Source organism: Saccopteryx bilineata, chromosome 2 (assembly GCF_036850765.1).
Source record: "Saccopteryx bilineata isolate mSacBil1 chromosome 2, mSacBil1_pri_phased_curated, whole genome shotgun sequence".
Classification (NCBI taxonomy): Eukaryota; Metazoa; Chordata; class Mammalia; order Chiroptera; family Emballonuridae; genus Saccopteryx; species Saccopteryx bilineata.
The window spans coordinates 6173055-6196787 of record NC_089491.1 but is presented as its reverse complement, the minus strand read 5'-3'; the positions used below and the strand labels follow the sequence as shown (position 1 = coordinate 6196787).

At 51.9% G+C, this 23733-nt stretch overlaps 1 protein-coding gene across 1 annotated transcript in view; it reads left to right on the top strand.

The window, feature by feature from the left end:
* GPR107 (G protein-coupled receptor 107) overlaps window positions 1-23733 on the top strand; it is an 83274-nt gene that overhangs the window by 46991 nt on the left and 12550 nt on the right. The window contains exons 10-14 of the mRNA XM_066255972.1: window positions 1133-1208; window positions 3212-3285; window positions 3714-3831; window positions 7451-7581; window positions 11482-11525. Coding sequence (XP_066112069.1) covers window positions 1133-1208; window positions 3212-3285; window positions 3714-3831; window positions 7451-7581; window positions 11482-11525 — 443 coding nt within the window. The remainder of the gene's footprint in view (window positions 1-1132; window positions 1209-3211; window positions 3286-3713; window positions 3832-7450; window positions 7582-11481; window positions 11526-23733) is intronic.

The following is a 23733-nucleotide window of genomic DNA, read 5'->3' as shown; positions in this document are numbered from 1 at the left end:
AAACTCTCCCAGTTTCATACCTATTCCGTGCGGTTCGATGTGGGCTCACGCACAGATTTTTAGGGCTCCTTAGGTAGCTATTCCGTATATCAGGGGTCCCCAAACTTTTTACACAGGGGGCCAGTTCACTGTCCCTCAGACCATTGGAGGGCCAGACTATAAAAAAAACTATGAACAAATCCCTATGCACACTGCACAGATCTTATTTTAAAGTTAAAAAGACAAAATGGGAACAAATACAATATTTAAAATAAAGAACAAGTAAATTTAAATTAACCAACTGACCAGTATTTCAATGGGAACTATGCTCCTCTCACTGACCACCAATGAAAGAGGTGCCCCTTCAGGAAGTGCGGTGGGGGCCGGATAAATGGCCTCAGGGGGCTGCATGTGGCCCGTGGGCTGTAGTTTGGGGACCCCTGCCGTATAGCCTCTACACTACAGACTGGTCACTGACTGATGGCCTATCAGAACGGGGTTTCTCCACCAAACTGCCGGTTTCCTTCAACTGCTTATCCCACCGAGTAATGTTATTCCTATGTGGTGGCACTTCGTTATAAACGCGCCGATGTTCACGTTGCACTTTGGTCACGGATTTGAATTTAGCCAGCCACAAAACACACTGAACTTACCTCTCCAGGTATCCCCAAACTACGGCCCACGGGCCACATGCGGCCCCCTGAGGCCATTTATCTGGCCCCCTGCCACACTTCCAGAAGGGGCACCTCTTTCATTGGTGGTCAGTGAGAGGAGCACTGTATGTGGCAGCCCTCCAATGATCTGAGGGACAGTGAACTGGCCCCCTGTGTAAAAAGTTTGGGGACCCCTGAGAGTCTATACCGTCCACATGGTCGTGGGCTGCTCCGCTGTATACATGGTGTTACATCATCATCTGCACATGTGCACATGCTGCCACATCATCCTACAGAAACTGGGAGGGTTTCCTTTTATTTGGTGCAGATTTCACATTTCTATCGTCTTTTGTTGCTTTCCTGTGACCGGTCAAAAGTGCACCATAACTTTACAGACACACTGTATTTGCTGCTTCCTTATAAATATGTCCATTGCCTGGAAGTTTATCCTTTGGGAGAATGGTGTATTTCTTTCATTTTTTTTCTTTCTCTTTTTATAGGAACGATGTTTTTAAAATTCACTGGTTGATGGCGGCCCTTCCCTTCACCAAGTCTCTTTCTTTGGTGTTCCATGCAGTATGTATTAATATAAATATTCTGGGGTCATTTATGAAACGATGAACAAAGCCTGCATGATCGGGAAAAATCAATTAGAGGAAGGGATAGACCATGGGAAACAAAGGGTGAAAGGGCGCCTTGCCCCTGAAGCCTGCTCTGGCCCTGGGGACCCTGGGGGGGACTCCAGGGGGGACTGTGGGCAGAAAGCAGGGCAGCCTCCCTCATCCCACACGGAAGACCCTTTCTGATACTCGCTACGGACCTAGAATTAGCTCAGAACACTTGCTTGCTTTTCTTTGTTTTTGTTTGGTTGGTTTTGGTCATTTCCTGAGACTGCAGTGCCACCTGCTGCAGTGTTTCCACGCCTCCCTTCATTTTTCAGATGTTCCCATTTGATTTGAATTTCAGTGTGGGCACACTTACGTAAGAGAGCATTGATGCTGTACAGACTGAGGCATTGATCAGAAGCTTTGAATGTCTAGTCCTGATGCACACTGACATGAGTGCGCCCAGGAAGTAAGATCACAAATTCCCCGAGTTGTAGGCCTGGAGGCATGCACAGGTGACACTCTCCAGACATGTGCTCTCCTTCTGCACTTAAAAATGTTGTCGTAGGCCTGACTGGTGGTGGCGCAGTGGATAGAGCATCCCACCTGGTCAGGCAAGAACACCCACCGCATTTCCCCACATATAAGACACACCTTTTTTCAAAAACTTTGGGGTCTGAAAACGGGCTGCGTCTTATACAGTGGTTGTAGATTGTTTTTACTTGCATTTCCCACTTTTTCACACTTATTTTGGTGCTCATTGTTGAAGACGGTGATTCATCATCAGACACAGATAAGGATAAGCTGATGGACGGGAGTTTTCACAGTGATGAGGAGTTGTATGAAATTTATGATGAATAACACTTGAGTTCAATAACTTTATGTAATACATTTTTTTCTTCAAATTTTTGGCCCCAAAATGAAGGTGCGTCTTACACATGGGGAAATACGGTAGTTTTCTAAGCTGGGTGTTAGGTGTTTTTTGTTTTGTTTTGAACTAAGTGGACTGATTTACTTATGTAACCTGGGGTATGAAAAGATAAAGTTCTTGGTTAGAAAAGACCTATGGCATTTGGATCTTGGAGATTTAAAAACAAGAGTAGGCCGTCATTTGCCAGGTACACCACCTGCCTCGAAGGGAGGGACGGCTGCGTGGTGGGACGGCTGTGTGATGGTGACGGCTGCGTGGTGGGACGGCTGTGTGGTGGGACGGCTGCGTGGTGGGGACAGCTGCGTGATGGGGACGGCTGCGTGGTGGGACGGCTGCGTGGTGGGACGGCTGTGTGGTGGGACGGCTGCGTGGTGGGACGGCTGCGTGGTGGGACGGCTGCGTGGTGGGACGGCTGCGTGATGGGGACGGCTGCGTGGTGGGACGGCTGCGTGGTGGGACGGCTGCGTGATGGGGACGGCTGCGTGGTGGGACGGCTGCGTGATGGGGACGGCTGCGTGATGGGGACGGCTGCGTGGTGTGACGGCTGCGTGGTGGGGACGGCTGCGTGGTGGGACGGCTGCGTGGTGTGACGGCTGCGTGGTGTGACGGCTGCGTGGTGGGACGGCTGCGTGGTGGGACGGCTGCGTGGTGGGACGGCTGCGTGGTGTGGACGGCTGCGTGGTGGGGACGGCTGTGTGGTGGGACGGCTGCGTGGTGGGACGGCTGTGTGGTGGGACGGCTGTGTGGTGGGACGGCTGTGTGGTGGGGACGGCTGTGTGGTGGGATGGCTGTGTGGTGGGACGGCTGTGTGGTGGGATGGCTGTGTGATAGGGACGGCTGCGTGGTGGGACGGCTGTGTGATGGTGACAGCTGTGTGGTGGGACACAGAAACCTGTGTCAGGTGTCTCAAGCTGGCTGACACTGTCAGCACACTCACTGCTTTACTGTCCACTGTGTGGACACGAGTCATTAGACACCCCTAGCACGCAGTCCTCACTGGCATTTCCTGTTTGCGGCACTGACACGTGGGTGTTTGGTTGCAGATTGACTACCACTACATCTCCTCCCAGGGCTTCCCCATCGAAGGCTGGGCTGTTGTGTACTACATCACGCACCTGTAAGTATGCAGGGTCACTCGGGACATACTGCCCCTGTGATGTGGCATGCCAGAGATGCTGGGAAGCTGGGGCAGGAAGAGATGTGCCCGAGCTGACTGGCCCCACCCTCCTGTGGCAGCCTGTCTAGGTTCCTTTCATGCCAGAGGTGTGTGGCGTGCAGGTTCTGTCCAGACTTGAGAGCTCAGGACTGCCAGTGTGCCCCCGGGGGCGGGCTGTCTCCTGTGGGGACTGGTCGCAAGTAACAGTGCGTAGCTAACTATTTTTGTGCCCGGAAAAACATGTTGCTCTTTTAAGCTGAACTTCCTCAATGTGACCACCCATCTTTTGCAAGAAGCATGTGCGGTCGTAGCATGAGCTGTAGAACCTAACTTGCAGGGTGAGAGCCTGAAGAGACCCACTCCTATCTGTGAAATGTTTCCTCCTTCAGCTTGAAAGGGGCGCTGCTGTTCATCACCATCGCGCTCATCGGCACTGGCTGGGCCTTCATCAAACACATCCTTTCTGACAAAGACAAAAAGATATTCATGATCGTCATCCCACTCCAGGTAAAGGGACACCAGTCCTGCTTGTTCTACTTGTCTGGTCATTTTCGGCCCCCCCCCCCCCAGAACTTCTGCCATCGGGGTTCCATTTCTGAATTCTGACAGGCCTAGACTGCCAGCCATTGCACCAGGAGACATATGACCACCATCATCTTTCACCAGCCTGTGGACACCTGCATTTTTTTTTTTCAAAGCTGGAAACGGGGAGGCAGTCAGACAGACTCCCGCATGCACCTGACCGGGATCCACCTGGCATGCACACCAGGGGGTGATGCTCTGCTCATCTGGGGCGTTGCTCTGTTGCAACCAGAGCCATTCTAGCACCTGAGACAGAGGCCATGGAGCCATCCTCAGCGCCCGGGCCAACTTTGCTCCAATGGAGCCTTGGCTGCAGAAGGGGAAGAGAGAGACAGAGAGAAAGTAGAGGGAGAGGGGTGGAGAAGCAGATGGGCGCTTCTCCTGTGTGCCTTGGCTGGGTATCGAACCCGGGACTCCTGCACGCCAGGCCGACGCTCTACCACTGAGCCAACCAGCCAGGGCGACACCTGCATTTGAGTGGAGAGTGGCTGAAAAGTTATGGGGGTGCACTGCCTTCTTGTCTGCGTCTGTTTGCCATGTAACCAAATGGTCCTCTTAGCAAAGAAGCTCGTGTACAGAGTGTTTTCATTAACAGATTGTTTTTAAACTGAATGAATGACTCTAGTGAGTTTCCATGTGGTACATGTGGTAGTATATTAAGTAGACTTTAAGGGAAAACATTAAACCCTCCTATGTTTGGGGCCCTGGGCCCAAGCCAGCCTTTTAAGGTTGTATGCCCCTCAGGAGAGGAACCTTATAATGTATAACATGTAACAGTCTTATTGGAGGCAGGACTGGGACAAAAGAGCTCCTGATCAACAGTGGTCCTGGCAGGGACGTACATCTACTCTGTTCTGCTGATGGAAGCATGTCTGTTCGATGAAGTCGTTCGCGTCAGCCGAACTCATTTTAGAGCGTAGTGTGAGTTTAAGGACAGCCCCGCGGCTCCCAGCTCAGCTAGCTCTGGACGTGTGCAGTGGAGCCACCTTCACAGTCAGTGATCAGGGGAATATGTTACCGCCAAACAAATGGTACAGACCAGTTGGCATGACTAATCACCCGGATTCGAAGGCTGGAACGCTGTGTGTGCAGCTGGGCCTGGCCTAGATGCTTAAGGAAAGAAAGATGACAGAGGCAAGAGCAGCAGTGGAAACGTGATGCTGCTGTCCAGGGAACACAGGTGCTGAGTGGCTGTCCAGGTCTTGGTGTTGAGCCACCAGGACCGCTTCCCTGGCCAAGGTCTAGAGCTTGTGAGTGATGGGCCTGGTCCTCTTCCCACTTTGCCACACTGCTCTCTGTTTCCTTTTCCTTCTAGTAGCTGTTGCCACATCCCTTCCGTGTGAACTTCCTCCCCAGCCTAAGCTGTGCTGTGCCGGGGCCCAGCCTTCCCAGCCTCCCCTCCTGGTCATCTAGAGGAGCCATGCGCAGGGCTGCAAGGCAGGCCGCTGACAAGACAGGGACTTTAAAATTACCCACAGCGCCACCGCCTGGTCAGGCAGGGCTTTTATAATGAAATGAGAGGGAATTAACATATTTAAACATAGGGACTAATCTCGGAAGGCCGTGAACATCAGCCTGCACAGTTAAAGCCGCCTCTCTGGCGTGGGGAGCACTGCACCTTCTGGGTGAGAGGGGAGTGACGTACAGATGGACTCGCGAGCATCACTGCTCGGCATTCCACCCTGCACCCCAGGGACCTGTGGACCTGTGGACCTGTGACTGGCATGTAAACTAAGAACAGGATACAATCGTGAATTTAAGCTGTGAAAGCCTTTGTTTTCCACTTTGTCTTCGTGGATGGGGCCACAGACGCAGACGTTAGGATTGACTGGGCTTCAGGAGGAACCCAGAAGCTGGGTGTCAGTTGGAGACTAACATTTAAAAATAATGTTTGCATTAGTTTAAAGAGAAGTATGGCATCTGTGGTGATTTACCTGGTAAGCCCTAGACAGAAAGAGAAACTACACTAGGAGACTTCAGTAATAGTTCAAGAGTTTTACATCCTGTTAAAGTGTGGGAAATGACTGTTAGGACAGCAAGTCAAGCCGACTATTTGGGAGCGTGGCCTTTTAATGAGGATAGAGGCGGACTTGTAATCTCTGCATCGATACCTAGGGGTGGTCTTCAAAAGACGTCTCAGGTTGTTGCCCTTATGCTGAGGAGCATCGCAGGTTTTAACATGTTGTCATCTTTCAAAATAAAGTAATACATAATAAAATAAAAGGTGCCGTCTCAGTTTAGCCAGCTGCCGGGCTTTTCCTAACTCGCTGAGAGCCTACTAGCAGGACTGAGCCCACAGGGCAGAGCGCCAGCTTTGGAAATGGAAGTGGGAGCAGAACACGGGCACAGATGGAGCTAGCTCCCTGGAAGGACTGCACTGTGTCCCCTGTGGGGAGGACCTGGACTGGACTCATTCCCGGGCAGAGCGCTGTGGCTCCACCACTGAGCTGCAGTCACCATTCTTGCTGCTCTGGTCTCTGATAACATCAGCTGACGCTTAGAAGGGACACTGACAAGCCCAGGGACCCTCACAGAAAGACTTTGGGCCTGAGGAATCTGGACTGTGGCTAAACAGAATGTAAAGTGCAGTGCCTACCTGACCAGGTGGTGGAGCAGTGGATAGAGCATCAGACTAGGACGCAGAGGACACTTGTTCGAAACCCTGGGATCGCCGGCTTGAGTGTGGACTCACCAGCTTGAGCACAGGGTTGCTGGCTTGAACCCAAAGGTGGCTGGCTTGAGCAAGGGGTCATTCACTCTGCTGTAGCCCCCCAGGTGAAGGCACATGTGAGAAAGCAATCAGTGAACAAGTGAAATGCCACAATGAAGAATTGATGCTTCTCATCTCTCTCCCTTCCTGTCTGTCCCTATTTGTCCCTCTCTCTGTCGCACACACAAAAAAGAAAAGGGCAGTGCTTGAGTGACTGCCGAAGCCTAGGTGCCTACGAAGCAAATGTCTAGTTATCTGTTGCTGTGCAGCAAATCACCCTGAATCTTAGTGACTTAAAATAACCATTTTGCATCTCACATTTTTTGTGGGTCAGGAATTTGGGAGTTAGCTTAGCTGGGTAGGTCTGACTTGCTGTCTTATCAGTTACAGTTAGACAGTGGTCAGGCCTGGGATCATCGTAAGGTTTCCACTTGTTTCTTTCTCTGGGCTGGGAAGACTTGATCAGATGGGGCGGGGACAGCTGGGACTCCTCAGACATCGTTCTCTCTCTGCCTGGTCCTCCAACATGGCAGCTTGGGACAGCCAGACTTCTTACATGAAGGCTGAGGCCTCCAGAGGTGTTTCTGGAGAGAGCCAGGCAGACGCTGTGTCCTTTGTGTGACCTACCTTGGAAAGCACATGGCGTCACTCCCGCCATACTGTAGGTCAGAGCAGTCAAGCCCAGGAGCAGGCACAGAGACTCCATGCTGGTGGGAGGAGCATGTGGGAGGTGGCAGTGCTGCTGTGGCCTGAGGTGTGTCCACCTTCTAGTGGGGCTGCTGTTAGGAGAATCTACCCATTCTGTGGGCCTCACCAATTTCTCGTGTCCTGTAGGTCCTGGCAAACGTGGCCTACATCATCATCGAGTCCACTGAGGAGGGGACGACTGAGTATGGCCTGTGGAAGGACTCTCTGTTTCTGGTTGACCTGCTGTGCTGTGGGGCCATCCTCTTCCCAGTGGTGTGGTGAGTGCCTGCAGGGGGGGGCCGCGTGGGGCCACGAGGCTTGTCTGTGCAACCCTGCAACCCTGTGGCTGAGCCAGCCACTCCCAAAGTGGGAGTCACCTGGGCTTCTGTGTAAACAGTGTGGCTTTCTGACGGACCTAAAGCAGTGTCCCTGGGCAGGACTCGGGCACTTGTCGTGATCACGTTCTCCAGTGGATTCTGATCGAGCTGGTCTGGCACTGTGGCTGGTTTAGCACAGTTTAGACAACAGAGAAGAATTGGGGAATTTAGAGCAACATAAAAGAGCAGCGGGATTTGGAGGGAAGGGAGTTAAGAAAACCCATAAATAGGCTTTTCTCACCAAGGCACACTGAAAATAAGGAAGCACATTAACATGAAACTAGTGATAGTTCTCACCGTATAAATATCTTAGATGTTTTCAGAATGGTGTGCTTTATTCCTGGAAATGGCAAGCATTATATGCATAGATTGTAAAGAAGGGTTGGTGCCCAGTCAGTGGCTGATGAAAGTGACCTTGTTAGATCTCATAGGAAGGGAAGGAAGTTCTTGGTTCAGTGGGGAAACAATAGAGGAGAAAAGTCTAGCAAAAACAAAACACTCCCCTTTGTAATGATCTAGGCCCGTGGCTACTTGAAAGCAATTAATTTTTTTGGAATAAATTATTTTAAATAATGGGTTTATCTACCTTCTGTTAAAAGTGAAGTGTTCCATGTTGCAATGCCCCATACACTTAAGTTAGTATTTTTTAGGATCCCGGGTTTATGGGTCATTTACTTATTCTGATGATCTAGAACATGGTGCCAATAGAGTGTAATCCTCATTCCAGCCAATTAGATTCACTCTTAACCCTCATTCCATGGTACATGTATCAGTTCAGCAGAGAAGAGAGTATGAATAAGATTTTTAATCTCTGCAAGTTCCTCACATCCTGCCCAGGAATAAGTAAACTGGGGCATCTGTGAACAGACCAGCGTTGTCCTCGGAGCGAAGGAGCATCCTGGGAGCCTTTGAGACCGTGTTCCCCAGCATACGTCATCAACTGGGCTCAAATAAACACATGAAAATTTTTTTTAAAAAGAAAGAAATAGCATCCTGGTAGAGAACAGAGTAAAAGTGTACTCACACCTGCCACTCAGTGAACTAGAAGGGTCAAGGGCCACTGGGGAGACCCAGACACACTGTCGAGCTACAAATGGCCACTTCCTGCCACTTGTTAATTACAGCACTATCAAGCAGATGCCAGATGACAAGTTCCTTAAGGTAAATATTCCGCAAACTGCTGTGAAATGGGAAAAATCAAGTCCTAGAGAGGTGATTTAAGGAGCAGCGCATTTGGATATGAGATGCACAGTATTTGGGAAGATAATAGAGGGTCCAGAGACGCTAGATGAACTGGAGGAAGTTACCAGTAAATGAGAAGGCGTATCAACCTCTTAATGATGTTTTGCATTAAGGATATAACTGTTCGTGCCAACCCATTTGCTCAGTAGCTGTAGTAGACATGACATGGACAAGTCCTTGGCAAACTGTTTGAGGAACACACCTATCATGGTTTGCCCAGTTTAATTATGTGAGAGATTGTATCATCCTTCTTGTTTACAAGTAAGATCTGAGTTGGTAACCGAAGAGAACCAAATAACTTTTACTCCCATTCTTAGAGCATAGTCTTTTTTATAACTATTGTCCATTGTGTTTAATTTAAAAAATCCAAAACTCTTCTGGCCTGACCTGTGGTGTAGCAGTGGGTAAAACATCGACCTGGAACGCTGAGGTTGCTTGTTCGTTGAAACCCTGGGCTTGCCCTGTCAAGGCACATCTGGGAGTTGATGTTTCCCGCCCCTCCCCCTTTCTCTCTGTCTTTCTCTCTAAAATGAATCAAATCTTTAAAAAAATACTATTCTGTTTATTTTTTTACATTAAAAAATTTATTTTTCAATGCGAGGCCTCAGACCAGTGTTGAGCACTCTAATTATAAACTGCTGCTGTATCTACAAAAAGGAAAAAAACATCCTGGTTCAGGCAGGGTTGGTTTGGTGTCAGCTTTGTGCTACTTGCTTTCACTTGTTGTTCTGTTCATTTCTCACGGGCGCTCACATCACGGGGGTTTTAGGAGAAGTGACTCCTTCACGGTCAGATGGAGAGCGGTAGACAAGTTCAGACTCCGGCTGCGTCGGACCCTCCTCTCCCTGCCCCACAGCTGCCTGTGCTGTGCTCATCCTTTAAGACGGTCTTTCCCTCGGTGCCTTTGAGCTCTATCTAGAACTCTGACCTGCAGCTTCTTTCATGATATTAATGTTCTCCTGCCTAAACTGTAATGATGGTCATTAGTTACCAGCACCTCCCAGGCGGAGAAAGACTCCCTGGAGGTTTGCATGTTCCAGCCAAGTTGTAAATCTCCAGTCCATGAAAGGTGGAGTTTGTGTGAGGCCGTGTTCACAGCTCCTAGGCCCACACTTTGTAAGCCGGGCTGTGGCTGCCTTGTGGGTCCCTTCTCTCCAGGGAGCAGCTGAACTCAGTGATGCTCCGTTGTCTTACTGCTGGGTGGGGCTTGGGAGCACTTGTAGGAAGGAGAGATTAGGTCGAGAGATTGGAAATGTTTTATTTTCTCCTCATGCCCAGCCCTCTGCCAGAGTGTTTTTGGTCAGCAGAGGACATCTTTAACGCCCATGCATGAGCATCATAGATGCTGAAGTGTTGATTATCAAAGATCATGTGGATAGGGAGAGCGTCTAGAACAGTGGTGGGCAGTCTTTTGAGCTTGGTGTGTCAAAATTCGCCAAAAAACCGAGCATAACTCAGGTGGTGTGTCACTTTGAGAAAAAAAAAACATAATTTCGCAGTATTTATAGTTTAAATAACAAAAATGTATAATTGTAACATATAACTGTATTTAATAAACCAAAAACTAATTATTTAACTTACCTGCTTAGTGACTTCTTTGTTTATCTGTCAGTCGGTTTCTTTTGTGGGTCTTGATATTATTTAACTTGTGTGGGGTGCTGTGAACTAACATAAATGAGGAGGGGGAATTCTTTGACTAACCTATTAGTGACTTTTTTGTTGCTGAATTTCATTGGCTAAACCTTCAATTGAAGGTTGGTATTTTGGCACCCATCGCATAGGCCCTCACCTTTCCCAGCCTCCCCCTCACTTATCTCAGTAATGATGGTCAGTTAGAAATCCACGACACCCCAGAACAGTAGACTGGATGATGGTTGCTGTGGTTATGTGGTTGCTGGTGATGGCGATCACAGGGCCCCCAGAGATGCGTCCCCCGCGGCATTCCGCTGTTCTCTGCTCCGGCTGGAAGTGAGGTCAAAGATCCCCTAACGGCCTAACCGGAAGTCCCAGAACTAGACGCTCTGTGCCGGAGTTCTGTTGTTTTGGCTTACAGACCTCCAGCACAGAGTGTCTGCGCTACAGCAAATGTTTTATCCTTGGCTACTGCACCTGGCCTTGCAGGAGCCGAGGGTGAAACGTCCTTCTCGGCATGTGGCCCCATACTTCTCTGGTACAGGGCGCCATGTCATGTAAAATGGCTACGTGTGTCAGTGCTGACATGCGTGTCATAGATTCGCCATCACAGGTCTAGAATCCTCGTTTAGGAGGAGGGTATGGGGGAGATAAAGGGTGATTGGAGACTTGACTTGGGGGATGAGCACACAATATGATGTACAGGATGTGTTGTAGAATTGGGCACCTGACACCTGTATAATTTTGTTAACCAGTGTCACCCCAATAAGTACAATTTTTAAAAAATAAGTAAAAATAACAATAAAGCCATCTAGTTTAACCCTTTAAGTTGATAATTGAGGAGTTCAAAGCCTCAAGTTACTGGCCCTGGAAGTAGAGGGGTACAAATGTTGGCTAACCTTTTGTTCTCCAAATGTTTATTTTTAGGTCAATCAGGCATTTACAAGAAGCATCAGCGACAGATGGAAAAGGCAAGTTTCCTCGGGCTCTCTCTGTGCTGCTCTGCCTTCCCTGAAGCCCCGGGCCTGCGCCCAGTGGGCGTGGAGGAGGAGGGCGTGGCTCAGGTGCTGCTTTCCCTGGAGCGGCTGGGGGCCCCTAGGGGAGGCCGGGCTTTGTAAGAGCAGCGGGGCCCTTTGGTGAAGAGGAGACGTGTTGTGTGAGGAGGGTGGTTGCTGCTTATCATAAGATGATTTGTGTAATTTCCACTCCTGAGTGTGATCTCCACTTTCTCAAAACTGAGTCAGAGAAAATCTTGTCTTGAAAGGACCAAACACTCCCCTGTGAGAATGGGTATTAGGGGTCCCGATGGCTCTGTGTAAAGCATGTCTCCCTGCTGATTTAACACACTTTCAAAATAGATGCGTTGGTATTGAAGTGAGCCTGCTGCCTGAAAGAACCCTTAAAACTCTGACTTTTAAGTGGTTGTGCCATTAAAACCCTTTTGCATCTCCTTGATTTTCCAACCATACCTTCTGGTCAGAAAAGAAGCCACAAAGACAGTATTTTGTGTGCTCTGGGGTTTATTTGAATAATCTCTATGGTCTGCGCTGCCCCTGGACCCACGAAACCAGGGGGATTCCCGGGTCCGGGTTGGGAGCTGTGCGCTCAGTGGTCCGCGCTGCCCCTGATCCATGAAACCAGGGAAATTCCCGGGTCCCAGTAGGGAACAGTGCGCTCAACAGGCCACACTGCCCCTGGATCCATGAAACCAGGGGGATTCCCGGGTCCCGGTAGGGAACAGTGCGCTCAACAGGCCACACTGCCCCTGGAATCAGGAAACCAGGGGATTCCCTGGTCCCGGTAGGGAACAGTGCGCTCAACAGGCCACACTGCCCCTGGAATCAGGAAACCAGGGGGATTCCCGGCTCGGGTCAAGAGCAGTGCACTCAACAGGCCACACTGCCCCTGGATCCATGAAACCAGGGGGATTCCCGGGTCCCGGTAGGGAACAGTGCACTCAACAGGCCACACTGCCCCTGGATCCATGAAACCAGGGGGATTCCCGGGTCCCAGTAGGGAACAGTGCGCTCAACAGGCCACACTGCCCCTGGAATCAGGAAACCAGGGGATTCCCTGGTCCCAGTAGGGAACAGTGCACTCAACAGGCCACACTGCCCCTGGAATCAGGAAACCAGGGGATTCCCTGGTCCCGGTAGGGAACAGTGCGCTCAACAGGCCACACTGCCCCTGGATCCATGAAACCAGGGGGATTCCCTGGTCCTGGTAGGGAACAGTGCACTCAACAGGCCACACTGCCCCTGGAATCAGGAAACCAGGGGGATTCCCGGCTCGGGTCAGGAGCAGTGCACTCAACAGGCCACACTGCCCCTGGATCCATGAAACCAGGGGGATTCCCGGGTCCCGGTAGGGAGCAGTGCACTCAACAGGCCACACTGCCCCTGGACCCACGAAACCAGGGGGGTTCCCGGCTCGGGTCGGGAGCAGTGCGCTCAGCGGTCCGCGCTGCCCCTGGACCCGCAAAACCATGCAATCTGTGCAGATAGTCGTGTTCTCCAGAGTGCTCATTTGTTAGTGTAAGTTTTGTTGCCAGTCTGTTTTCTGATTATAAAAGTAATGTGGCCTGACCAGGCGGTGGCGCAGTGGATAGAGTGTCGGACTGGGATGCGGAGGATCCAGGTTTGAGACCCTGAGGTCACCAACTTGAGCGCGGGCTCATCTAATTTGAGCAAAGCTCACCAGCTTGGACCCAAGGTCACTGGCTTAAGCAAGGGGTTACTCCATCTGCTGAAGGCCCGCGGCCAAGGCACATATGAGAAAGCAATCAATGAATAACTTAGGTGTCACAATGAAACACTGATGATTGATGGTTCTCATCTCTCTCCATTCCTGTCCATCTGTCCCTGTCTATCCCTCTCTCTGACTTTCTTTCTCTGTTAAAAAAAAAAGTAATGTGGATTCAGTCTAGAAAATTTGGAAAACAGGTAGTCGGTACCCATCTTGCTATACAATTAATATCACGTTTTCTTTTTTTTTTTTTTTTTTGGTATTTTTCTGAAGCTGGAAACGAGGAGAGACAGTCAGACTCCCGCATGCGCCCGACCGGGATCCACCTGGCAAGCCCACCAGGGGCGACGCTCTGCCCACCAGGGGGCGATGCTCTGCCCCTCTGGGGCGTCGCTCTGCCGCGACCAGAGCCACTCTAGCGCCTGAGGCAGAGGCCACAGAGCCATGCCCAGCGCCCGGGCCATCTTTGCTCCAATGGAGCCTTGGCTGCCGGAGGGGAAGAGAGAGACAGAGAGGAAAGCGCGGCGGAGGGGTGGAGAAGCAAATGGGCGCTTCTCCTATGTGCCCTGGCTGGGAATCGAACCCGAGTCCCCCGCACGCCAGGCCGACGCTCTACCGCTGAGCCAATCGGCCAGGGCAATATCACGTTTTCTTTACAGTTAAGTAAACTTAACTTCAAGACTTCTACCCAGTGCTGGGCCAGACCCTGGGGTTCTTGGAGCTCGGCATTCAGGGGTATTCCTGGTTGTGGCCGCAGCACTTCCCGTGGAGATTCCTGCTCTCTGGCTTGTGTGAGGCGTAGTTCAGGGCAGCCTGGTTTGTGAGGGTCCTGCGTAGACTGGGAGCCCCCGACAGTGCTCGGGGTCCCATCTAACCAAGAGGTCTTTTTACAGCACCTCCAAGGCAAGGTGCTCAGAAAGCCCCCCCCCACCTTTGGGGAATGGGGTAATGGAAAATTGCAAAAAATGCAACACATATTAGAATTTAAATAAAGTACTTGGCCCTTGAACAGAAAAATCCTGAGTAAAAAATAAAACCCACCTTCTGGGTATAAGTATAGTTTGGGGATATTTTTGTCTTTTTTCGGGTTGTTGTCTTCAATGCACATTATAAGATGCTTTTATTATTTCTGAAACTTAATGAATAGGTTTTTCTCTTAATTTATTATACTCAGATGGGACTTTTTACTTTTTTTTCTTTATACACTTCAATATTTTTGGATTTGTTTTCTCACTGTTTGGCTGAAAATGTTGAGAACCCCCAGGGCAGTGTTTTATTTGTATTTTTCTTCTTGGCTTCATCCTTCCCCCTTGGTGAATTCCTCCGGCCCTTCCTCACCTTCTCCATCATTCTCACCCCTCTGACTGTCTCTCTGCTTTCTCCACTGGCTTTCAGAGGGCTTGGGGATAACTGTCTCTGTGACCATTTATTCCACGAGAAGTTGATCATCAGCTGAGGACTTAGTAGAACTCTGGCGGGGTAGACGGCACAGCAGGTGAGGCCCACAATGGGGTCTTAATTGTCCCCCAGCAGTGGTAGTAAAGAGAGACTCCATGGAATAAGAATGCTTTTGTCATCACCTAGTCCTAGGGCACATGAGGCAGTTCCTCATTTGTTCCACCAGGTGACAGCATGGGACCTCTTCAACAGAGAGGGACTCTGAAAACAGGAAGTCATACAAGCACTCAGGGGCCCTCATTCACCCTTCTTGGGATGACTGCTGTTAAGAAAGCACCCAGTTTCTCATCAGCGAATATCGTGAACCCTTTGAAAGGGGACAGAGTAGACTGGAAAGTAGGGGTATTTTCTTGACTCCTGTTCACTCACTGAGTTGGCTTAGGCCATGGGTGCCTTGAAGCTAACCTGCAAATGCATGTTTCAGTATTGAAAAGTGATCATGCTGTGACTTTTCCGAACAGTAGCCTGTTCCCAAGGCTCTGCCCTGCAGAGAACTCACGGAAGCAGCACACACCCCATCCCCACCCTCCCTGAGTACTGGGAAGCCGACCTAGGGTGTGACTGCAGAGTGCTTGGCCTTGCTTGGCCACTGCAGGGCAGAAGCCAGGCAGTGCAGGGATGCTGGAGCGAGCCCGTGAAGACTGACCACTGATGCTGTGGTTGACCCCGTGTGCCCTCAGTTCCCTCCTCCTGAGGCCCCACCTGTCCTAGAGGCACTGGGAGAGAAGACCGTGGGCAGTGCAGTCTTCTCCTGCCTCTGGAGGCAGTGGGCAGTGCAGTCTTCTCCTGCCTCTGGAGGCAGTGTGCTGCGCGGAGCTTGTTTTTAGGCTCGCTCTTCCACTGACTCATTGCATGACCTTGACACTGACCTGGGCTTAGGACGCCGTGTAAGCCCCGTCCGGGCTGGCTGACTGCAGGTGGGGGAGACGCCATGTGTGGGGGCCCTCCCTGCATCCGGGCTGCACACGCCTTTTAGGGTGTGTGCTTGGGTTTGTTTACTTTTTGTGTCTGGCTTCTTTTTCACTGAAGCCGGGGAAACATCAGGGATGAAGCTGCCCACTGTTTTTGTTTTGTTTTGTTTTGTCACAGAGACAGAGATAGGGACAGATAGGAAGGGAGAGAGATGAAAAGCATCACTTCTTTGTTGCAGCATCTTAGTTGTTCATTGATTGCTTTCTCATATGTGCCTTGACCACGGGCCTTCAGCAGACCGAGTAACCCCTTGCTCGAGCCAGCGACCTTGGGTCCACGCTGGTGAGCCTTGTTCAAACCAGATGAGCCCACGCTCAAGCTGGCGACCTCGGGGTCTCGAACCTGGGTCCTCCGAGTCCCAGTCCGAGGCTCTATCCACTGTGCCACATCCTGGTCAGGCTGCCTACTGTTCTTAAGCTGTGTCTTTCTCTTTTGTCACACACCGGCCTCTGTCAGGACCTGTCGTTAGAGTCAGTGCTGTGCTGTGTCTTCTGAGAGGAGGCATCAGGCACACCTAGCTGTGGTTCCACTTCGCGCGCTTTCCCAGGTCACCGGCTGACACCTCCCGGATCACAGAGACTGGCTCGGGGATACACACCATACACTTAAGTCTATTTCTGTGCCTGGTTCTCTTTTTTCTCTCGTGTCTGAGGAACATTGAGAGGATGTATTCTGAGGCGTTTTAGCCTTTATGTGAGGGAGCTGCAAAAGTGTGTCAGCAGCGGGCTGGCTGCACCCTGAGCTGCTGTGGCCATGAGTGTTTGTCAGGGCAGCGGTTCTCAGGAGGGTCCTTCAGGTCAGCCTTTCTCGCTGTTGACATTTGCACCGAAGTGGGAAATGTGCAGAAAGCACTCTGCTGGGCCCCACTGTGTGGAGGTTGTCTCGAGGGTGCACACATGCAGTTGTCTGAGCTGCGAGCTGAACCAGCCACTCTCCTTTTGGGGCACCATTTGCATTTGAAAGAATGATGGCAGTAAGCCTGACCAAGCGGTGGTGCAGTGGATGGAGCGTCGGACTGGGATGCGGAGGACCCGGGTTCGAGACCCCAAGGTCGCCAACCTGAGCGCGGGCTCATCTGGCTTGAGCAAAAGGCTCACCAGCTTGGACCCAAGGTTGCTGGCTCGAGCAGAGGGTCGCTTGGTCTGCTGAAGGCCCGCAGTCAAGGCACATGTGGGAGAGCAATCAATGAACAACTAAGGTGTAGCGGCAAGAAACTGATAATTAATGCTTCTCATCTCTCTCCGTTCCTGTCTGTCTGTCCCTGTCTATCTCCCTCCCTCTCTCTCTCTCTCTCTCTCTGTCCCTGTAAAAAAATAAAATAAAATAAAATTAAGAAAAAAAAAAAAGAATGATGGCAGTCAAGGGCCTGACCAGGTGGTGGCGCAGTTGATCAAGTGTCGGACTGGGATGCAGAGGACCCAGGTTGCCAGCTTGAGCGCGGGGTTGCCGGCTTGAGCAAGGGGTCACTGGCTTGACTGGAGCCCCCTGGTCAAGGCACTTATGAGAAAGCAGTCAATGAACAACTAAAAGAATGATGGCAAACTATGGTTATTCAGACTTGGGTTTTGGCAGATACCCATTTTTTCTGGGCAACTCATGCCAGAAAAAAATGTTTTTTTGTGTTTTGTTTTTTTTTTCATTTTTTCTGAAGCTGGAAACAGGGAGAGACAGTCAGACAGACTCCCACATGCGCCCGACCGACCGGGATCCACCTGGCACGCCCACCATGGGGCGAAGCTCTGCCCACCAGGGGGCGATGCTCTGCCCATCCTGGGCGTCGCCATGTTGCAACCAGAGCCACTCTAGCACCTGAGGCAGAGGCCACAGAGCCATCCCCAGCGCCCAGGCCATCCCCGCTCCAGTGGAGCCTTGGCTGCGGGAGGGGAGGAGAGAGACAGAGAGGAAAGCTCGGCGGAGGGGTGGAGAAGCAAATGGGCGCTTCTCCTGTGTGCCCTGGCCGGGAATTGAACCCGGGTCCTCCGCGCGCTAGGCCGACGCTCTACCGCTGAGCCAACCGGCCAGGGCTGAAAAAAATGTTTTATTGGGTGTTTTTATATAAACTGCTCTAATGAGAAACCCACTGTGAGGAAGGGGAGAAGTACCTTCACCTGTTTCTGTAAGTCAGTTTGTTGGGACAGCGTGCCCGTCTGTGCGTGTGGTCTCGGGTGTTTTCTGCTGCAGAGCCAGAGCTGACTGATGAGCTAGGCAGAGATGTCAGCCCACGCAGCCGACAGCATCTGCCCTCCAGCCCTTCACAGAAGAGGTTTGCCAGCCCCTGGCTGCTGTGGACACAGTGTACTGATGCTGACTGCTGGCTCTACACTGAGCACTTTGAAAACTAAAGAGTTCACAGGAGATACAAGAAGTTACTGCCTTTTTTTTTTTTTTTTTTGCATTTTTCTGAAGCTGGAAACAGGGAGAGACAGTCAGACAGACTCCCGCATGCGCCCGACCGGGATCCACCCGGCAAGCCCACCAGGGGCGATGCTCTGCCCATCCTGGGCATCGCCATGTTGCGACCCTCCTGGGTGTCGCCATGTTGCGACCAGAGCCACTCTAGCGCCTGGGGCAGAGGCCACAGAGCCATCCCCAGCGCCCGGGCCATCTTTGCTCCAATGGAGCCTTGGCTGCGGGAGGGGAAGAGAGAGACAGAGAGGAAGGCGCGGCGGAGGGGTGGAGAAGCAAATGGGCGCTTCTCCTATGTGCCCTGGCCGGGAATCGAACCCGGGTCCTCCGCATGCTAGGCTGACGCTCTACCGCTGAGCCAACCGGCCAGGGCCAGAAGTTACTGCTTTTAAGTGTTTACTGAACTCCAACTTTGTGTCCAGATCTGTGTTCTTTATTGGACAGTAGCTTTTGCATCCTTATCTGCTCTGAACTTTTAGCTAATGTTCTACTCTAGTGGAAATATATGCTTTTTTTCAACTAACAAGACAGATTTAACATGTATTACCTCCGTGCACCAGCAGGGCTCTGGGTTATACATTTCCACCTGGGCCTGACATTTTATAAGCACTTTCTTCCCTAACTTTGGACTCAGTTCCTGGTTATAATTATAGACTCATCCCACCTTTATTTTCGCTTTCCAAGGAGAAACTAAGGGAGTCCCAGACCACTGGAGCTCTGAGCACTGGGTATTATTGAGTTAAACTTGGAGACCCTAACTCAGAAGCTGCAGGGGGAGCAGGAGGCCAGGAGAAAGGGGAGCCTCCCTCCTGCACATGTGCTGTGAAGAGGGCTCTAGGACTGTGTGGCCTGGGCGAGGATGCCTCCCCCAGAACTGCCGTGTGCTCTTGTCTGCACTGCTGTTGAGGGAAGTCCCGTGGGAGCCTCATGACAGTAGAAGGGAAGAAGAGGCAGAGGAAGTAAGATTCCCTTTATCTGGTCCCTCAGCATTTTCGTCCTTTTGTCCCCATGTAGTGAGCAAAGGCTGGTAAGTGCATTCCTGTCCCTGAAGTTTAAAGCCACACAGCGAGAGCGCTCTGTTGCAGAGGTGGTTCACAGGGCTTTCGTGAACTCTTCCATGGGACGGTGCGCACCAGAAACTGTGGGCGAGGCTCTGAGCATGCCTGCATTTACCTGGCAGGGGGTAGGTGGCTTCTAACAAATTTGCAGAGAAGTCTATGACCTGCCTGACCTGTGGTGGCACAGTGGACAAAGCGTTGACCCGGAACGTGGAGGTTCTGGTTTGAAACCTCAATTGAGGTCAGTGGCTCTGAGCATGGGCTTGTCAGTGTGGGATCGCGCTGGCTTGAGCTGGGGAATTGTCCACATAATCCCCAAGCTCGCCAGCTTGAGCCCAAAGGTTGCTGGCCTGAGCAAGGTGACGCTGGCTCAGCCCCTGTCAAGGCACGTGCGAGAAGTTCAGTGAACTGGAGTGAAAGCGACTATGAGTTGATGTTTCTTACCCTCTCTCTCCCTTCCCCCCCCCTCTCAAAAAAAGTAAATAAATAAAAAGAAGTCTGTGACCATGGAAAGGGTAAAAACCACAGCTAAAGGGACTATCAAGGGAGAATGAGAAAAAGTATATTTTATTAGACTGGCTTAATAAAGTGATTTTAAAAAATTTTTACTTTAATCACCAAAAACCTCTTGTCAATACATTCCCTCAGCGGGTCACTCAGAATTTCTTTATTGTCATCAACCTAATCGTAGCCTCTGATCAACATTTTGAAACAACCAGAGATACCACCCTGAGTCACTAAAACAGACACCCCACAGCAGAGAGGCCTCCCACTTCCCCTGCCTGAGGAGCAACCTCGGCGTGGACTCATTGCCAGCCTTTTATTAGACTTTTAGGACGTCAGGAGCTAACTCCCTTGGGGGCCTCAGCCACCCAGTGGGCCTGGTCAGCAGTCTGGGTTAGCATGCCCGTCCTGGGCCAGGGCCTGGTTAGCAGTCTGGGTTAGCATGCCCGTCCCGGGTCAGGGCCTGGTCAGCAGTCTGGGTTAGCATGCCCGTCCTGGGCCAGGGCCTGGTTAGCAGTCTGGGTTAGCATGCCCGTCCCGGGTCAGGGCCTGGTTCCTGTGCCTGCTGGTGTTAGCATGCCCGGCCCGGGCCAGGGCCTGGTTTGCAATCTGGGTTAGCATGCCCGTCCCGGGCCAGGGCCTGGTTCCTATGCCTGCTGGTGTTAGCATGCCCATCCCGGGTCAGGGCCTGATTCCTGTGCCTGCTGGTGTTAGCATGCCCGTCCCGGGCCAGGGCCTGGTTTGCAGTCTGGGTTAGCATGCCCGTCCCGGGCCAGGGCCTGGTTCCTGTGCCTGCTGGTGTTAGCATGCCCGGCCCGGGCCAGGGCCTGGTTTGCAGTCTGGGTTAGCATGCCCGTCCCGGGCCAGGGCCTGGTTCCTATGCCTGCTGGTGTTAGCATGCCCGTCCCGGGCCAGGGCCTGGTTCCTGTGCCTGCTGGTGTTAGCATGCCCGTCCCGGGTCAGGGCCTGGTTCCTATGCCTGCTGGTGTTAGCATGCCCGGCCCGGGCCAGGGCCTGGTTCCTGTGCCTGCTGGTGTTAGCATGCCCGGCCCGGGCCAGGGCCTGGTTCCTATGCCTGCTGGTGTTAGCATGCCCGTCCCGGGCCAGGGCCTGGTTCCTGTGCCTGCTGGTGTTAGCATGCCCGGCCCGGGCCAGGGCCTGGTTTGCAGTCTGGGTTAGCATGCCCGTCCCAGGCCAGAGCCTGGTTCCTGTGCCTGCTGGTGTTGGCATGCGTTTGCTCCCTGTGAGTCCTGGGACACTGTTGAAACCAGCTCTTCTCGGCTGATGACTGCAGTATCCAGGGAGTTCGGACTCTCCTAATGACATTGATGCCTGCTATGGACCAGACTGTGTCATCAAGCATGTGAGCGTGCGCCCCGAGGGCCCTTCCGCAGCAGGGCCTGTGGTGGGTTCCAGACTGGGAGAGAGGGCAGAGGCAGAAGCACCTCGACCCGACCACAGAGCTCTCAGTCTTCCGCACTGGTGTCAGCCGCTCTCTGGGGCTGTTTGTGCCTCTTTATTATTTATTTAAGATGTTTCTCTTATAATGAGATTGCTCAGTCCTTACCGGTTCAGTTTTATGACTTCAGACCACTCTTGGGTCGTTGTTTTAAATGTACATTGGATTGAAAATCAAGAAATTTTATTCTTTACATAGTCCTTATTTTTCATACTTGCTCTGGATAACGTCTCTGTGAGATTGATTAGTGGGCTGTCCTCTTGGTGGGGGCCAGACGGCACCTCGTCAGCTGATCCCGCCCCAGAGCGGACACTCTCGGACCATGTGGTCCGCTGTCAGGCCGGTGCTGCCCGGACTGGGAGGAGCGGCCCTGTCCCCCGGCGGACTGGGAAGTGCTGAGGCTGAGAGAGTCAGAGCCGCCAGTGCCACTCGGCTCTGCCATCATCGTGTCCTTTCACTTCTGTGTTTGACTCAAAAGCCCCTCTGCAGCGCAGCGGGGAGCCAGCCGGAGAGAGGGGTGATAGGTAGGTAGGGATGTTTTTCAGCGTTGAGGCTTTCTTTACACCAGGGAGGGATTGTTTTGGAAATTTTTTACCCTTTAAGTGGCTGCTCTGGGCCTTTGCTCTGTGTGTGCCATAAATCATGTAGGATTAACTCCTCAAGATGGATTGTGGGTAGCTCCGGGGCAGTGCCTGGCGTTTGGAGCCATGATCACGTCTCCCTGGCGGCCAGTGGATTACAAAGCCGTGAATTGCCTTTCTATTAGCACAAAGTGGAGGCATTGAGAGCTTAGTCCTTGGAGGGAGTTGGACTTTGGTTTGAGTACTGGCTTCTGCACTTATAAGTTACGTGACCTTGGTAATTTGCTAAACTTCTCCAGGCCTGAGCCCGTCACCTGGGGGTAGTGATGATAATGCCCTCCCTCACAGCGGTGTCGTGAGGATTACACGAGGTAGACTGGGGACGGTGACCAGCCCAGTGCCTGGCACATGGTTAGCACGGATGGATGTGAAGATCAGCGCTGTTCTCACTGTCGTGACTCCAGGACCACCAGGGAGGTGTGCTGGGGAGGGACAGTGGTCTGTCTTCTCGCCAGCCTGCTTGGCCATGCTTTGGCTTGAGAGGAAAGGTGGAAGGAAGTCCAGGGAAGGGCAGCACCCCCTCTGATGGGTGCGCTTGCTGTTTCGTGCTGGGTCGGAGAGAGTGCTGAGTTGTTAAGCATTTGAGAGGGCTGGGCACTTCCTCAGTGAGCGCTTGTTTCGTTCTCATCAGTAAAAAGCACTTGCCAAGATCCAGAGTTTTGGCCATAGAGGGAGTGGCCTCTCCCTCCATGCCCCCAATCCCTCCTTCCCCATTTCCTGGGAGGGTTTTCAGAATCCTTCTAGCTGGGCCTGATTCCATAAGATGAGCGGGCTCCCTGGGCATCCGTGCCCAATGAAGCTCTGGGTGAGCTGGTGCTTGCCCCAGTTAAGAACCATTGCCATAAAGAAACTCCCTTCCGAATGAGCAGGCCAGTGCCCTGAGAAGGAAGTGGCCAGCCAGGCTCCACCACCCTGAGCTATAATGGTGCAGGGACTGGAATTCAGGTCTCCTGGCTCCTGTCCGAGGCATTTTTCCTCTCACCATGCTCATTCTTTTACCATATTTGATGTTCCTTGTGGTGGGGTCAGAAATAACCAGCCCAGACATGGCGAGCCTGGTCTCCCCGTGGCCCAGCCCTGCCGTGGCCCAGTGAACAGCAAGCTGTCAGTGCTCCCAGCTCCAGGGGAAGCTTTTTTGGAAGAAAATGAGGAGGCTTGGGACTCTGGGCTGCTTCCTGTTGCATCACTGCTCATTGCGTTCCGCTGGTGAAGTCCCCCGTCCCAGAGTGGCAGACCTGGTGCAGCAGGCTGACTCATCCATCATGTGCCTATGACAGCCCCGCGTCCAGCAGTCCCCAGGTCACTGCTGTCCCAGTTCACTTACTAGAGTCTGGATTTCTGCCAGAGGTGGCAGCCGCTGTAGCACAGTACATGCCACATTTGTATTTGGTTAATACAACATAATCCTAATGTAACCCCGATACTGTAACCAGGCCCAACAGTCCCAGAGGGTAGGTATTATTCTTGTTTTACAGATGAAGAAACTGAGACTCCGAGAGTTAGGAGATTCGCCTAGGCCACACAGCCAGGAAGCAGCAGAGTTGGAATTTGAACCCAGATGTTCAGGTGTGCAGGGCCTGCACTGTTACCCACTCCTGTTTCTTTCTTTCTTTTTTTGTGACAGAGACAGAGAGAGGGACAGACAGGAAGGGAGAGAGATGAGAAGCATCAGTTCTTCATTGTGGCACCTTAGTTGTTCACTGACTGGTTTCTCATATGTGCCTTGACTGGGGGGCTACAGCAGACTGAGTGACCCCTTGCTCAAGCCAGCGACCTTGGGGTCAAGCTGGTGAACTATGCTCAAATCAGGAGCCCATGCTCAAGCTGGCAACCTTGGGGTATCGAACCTGGGTTCTCTGTGTCCCAGCCCGATGCTCTATGCACTGCGCCACCTCCTGGTCATGCACCATTCCTGTTTCTTAATGCCATAAGTAAG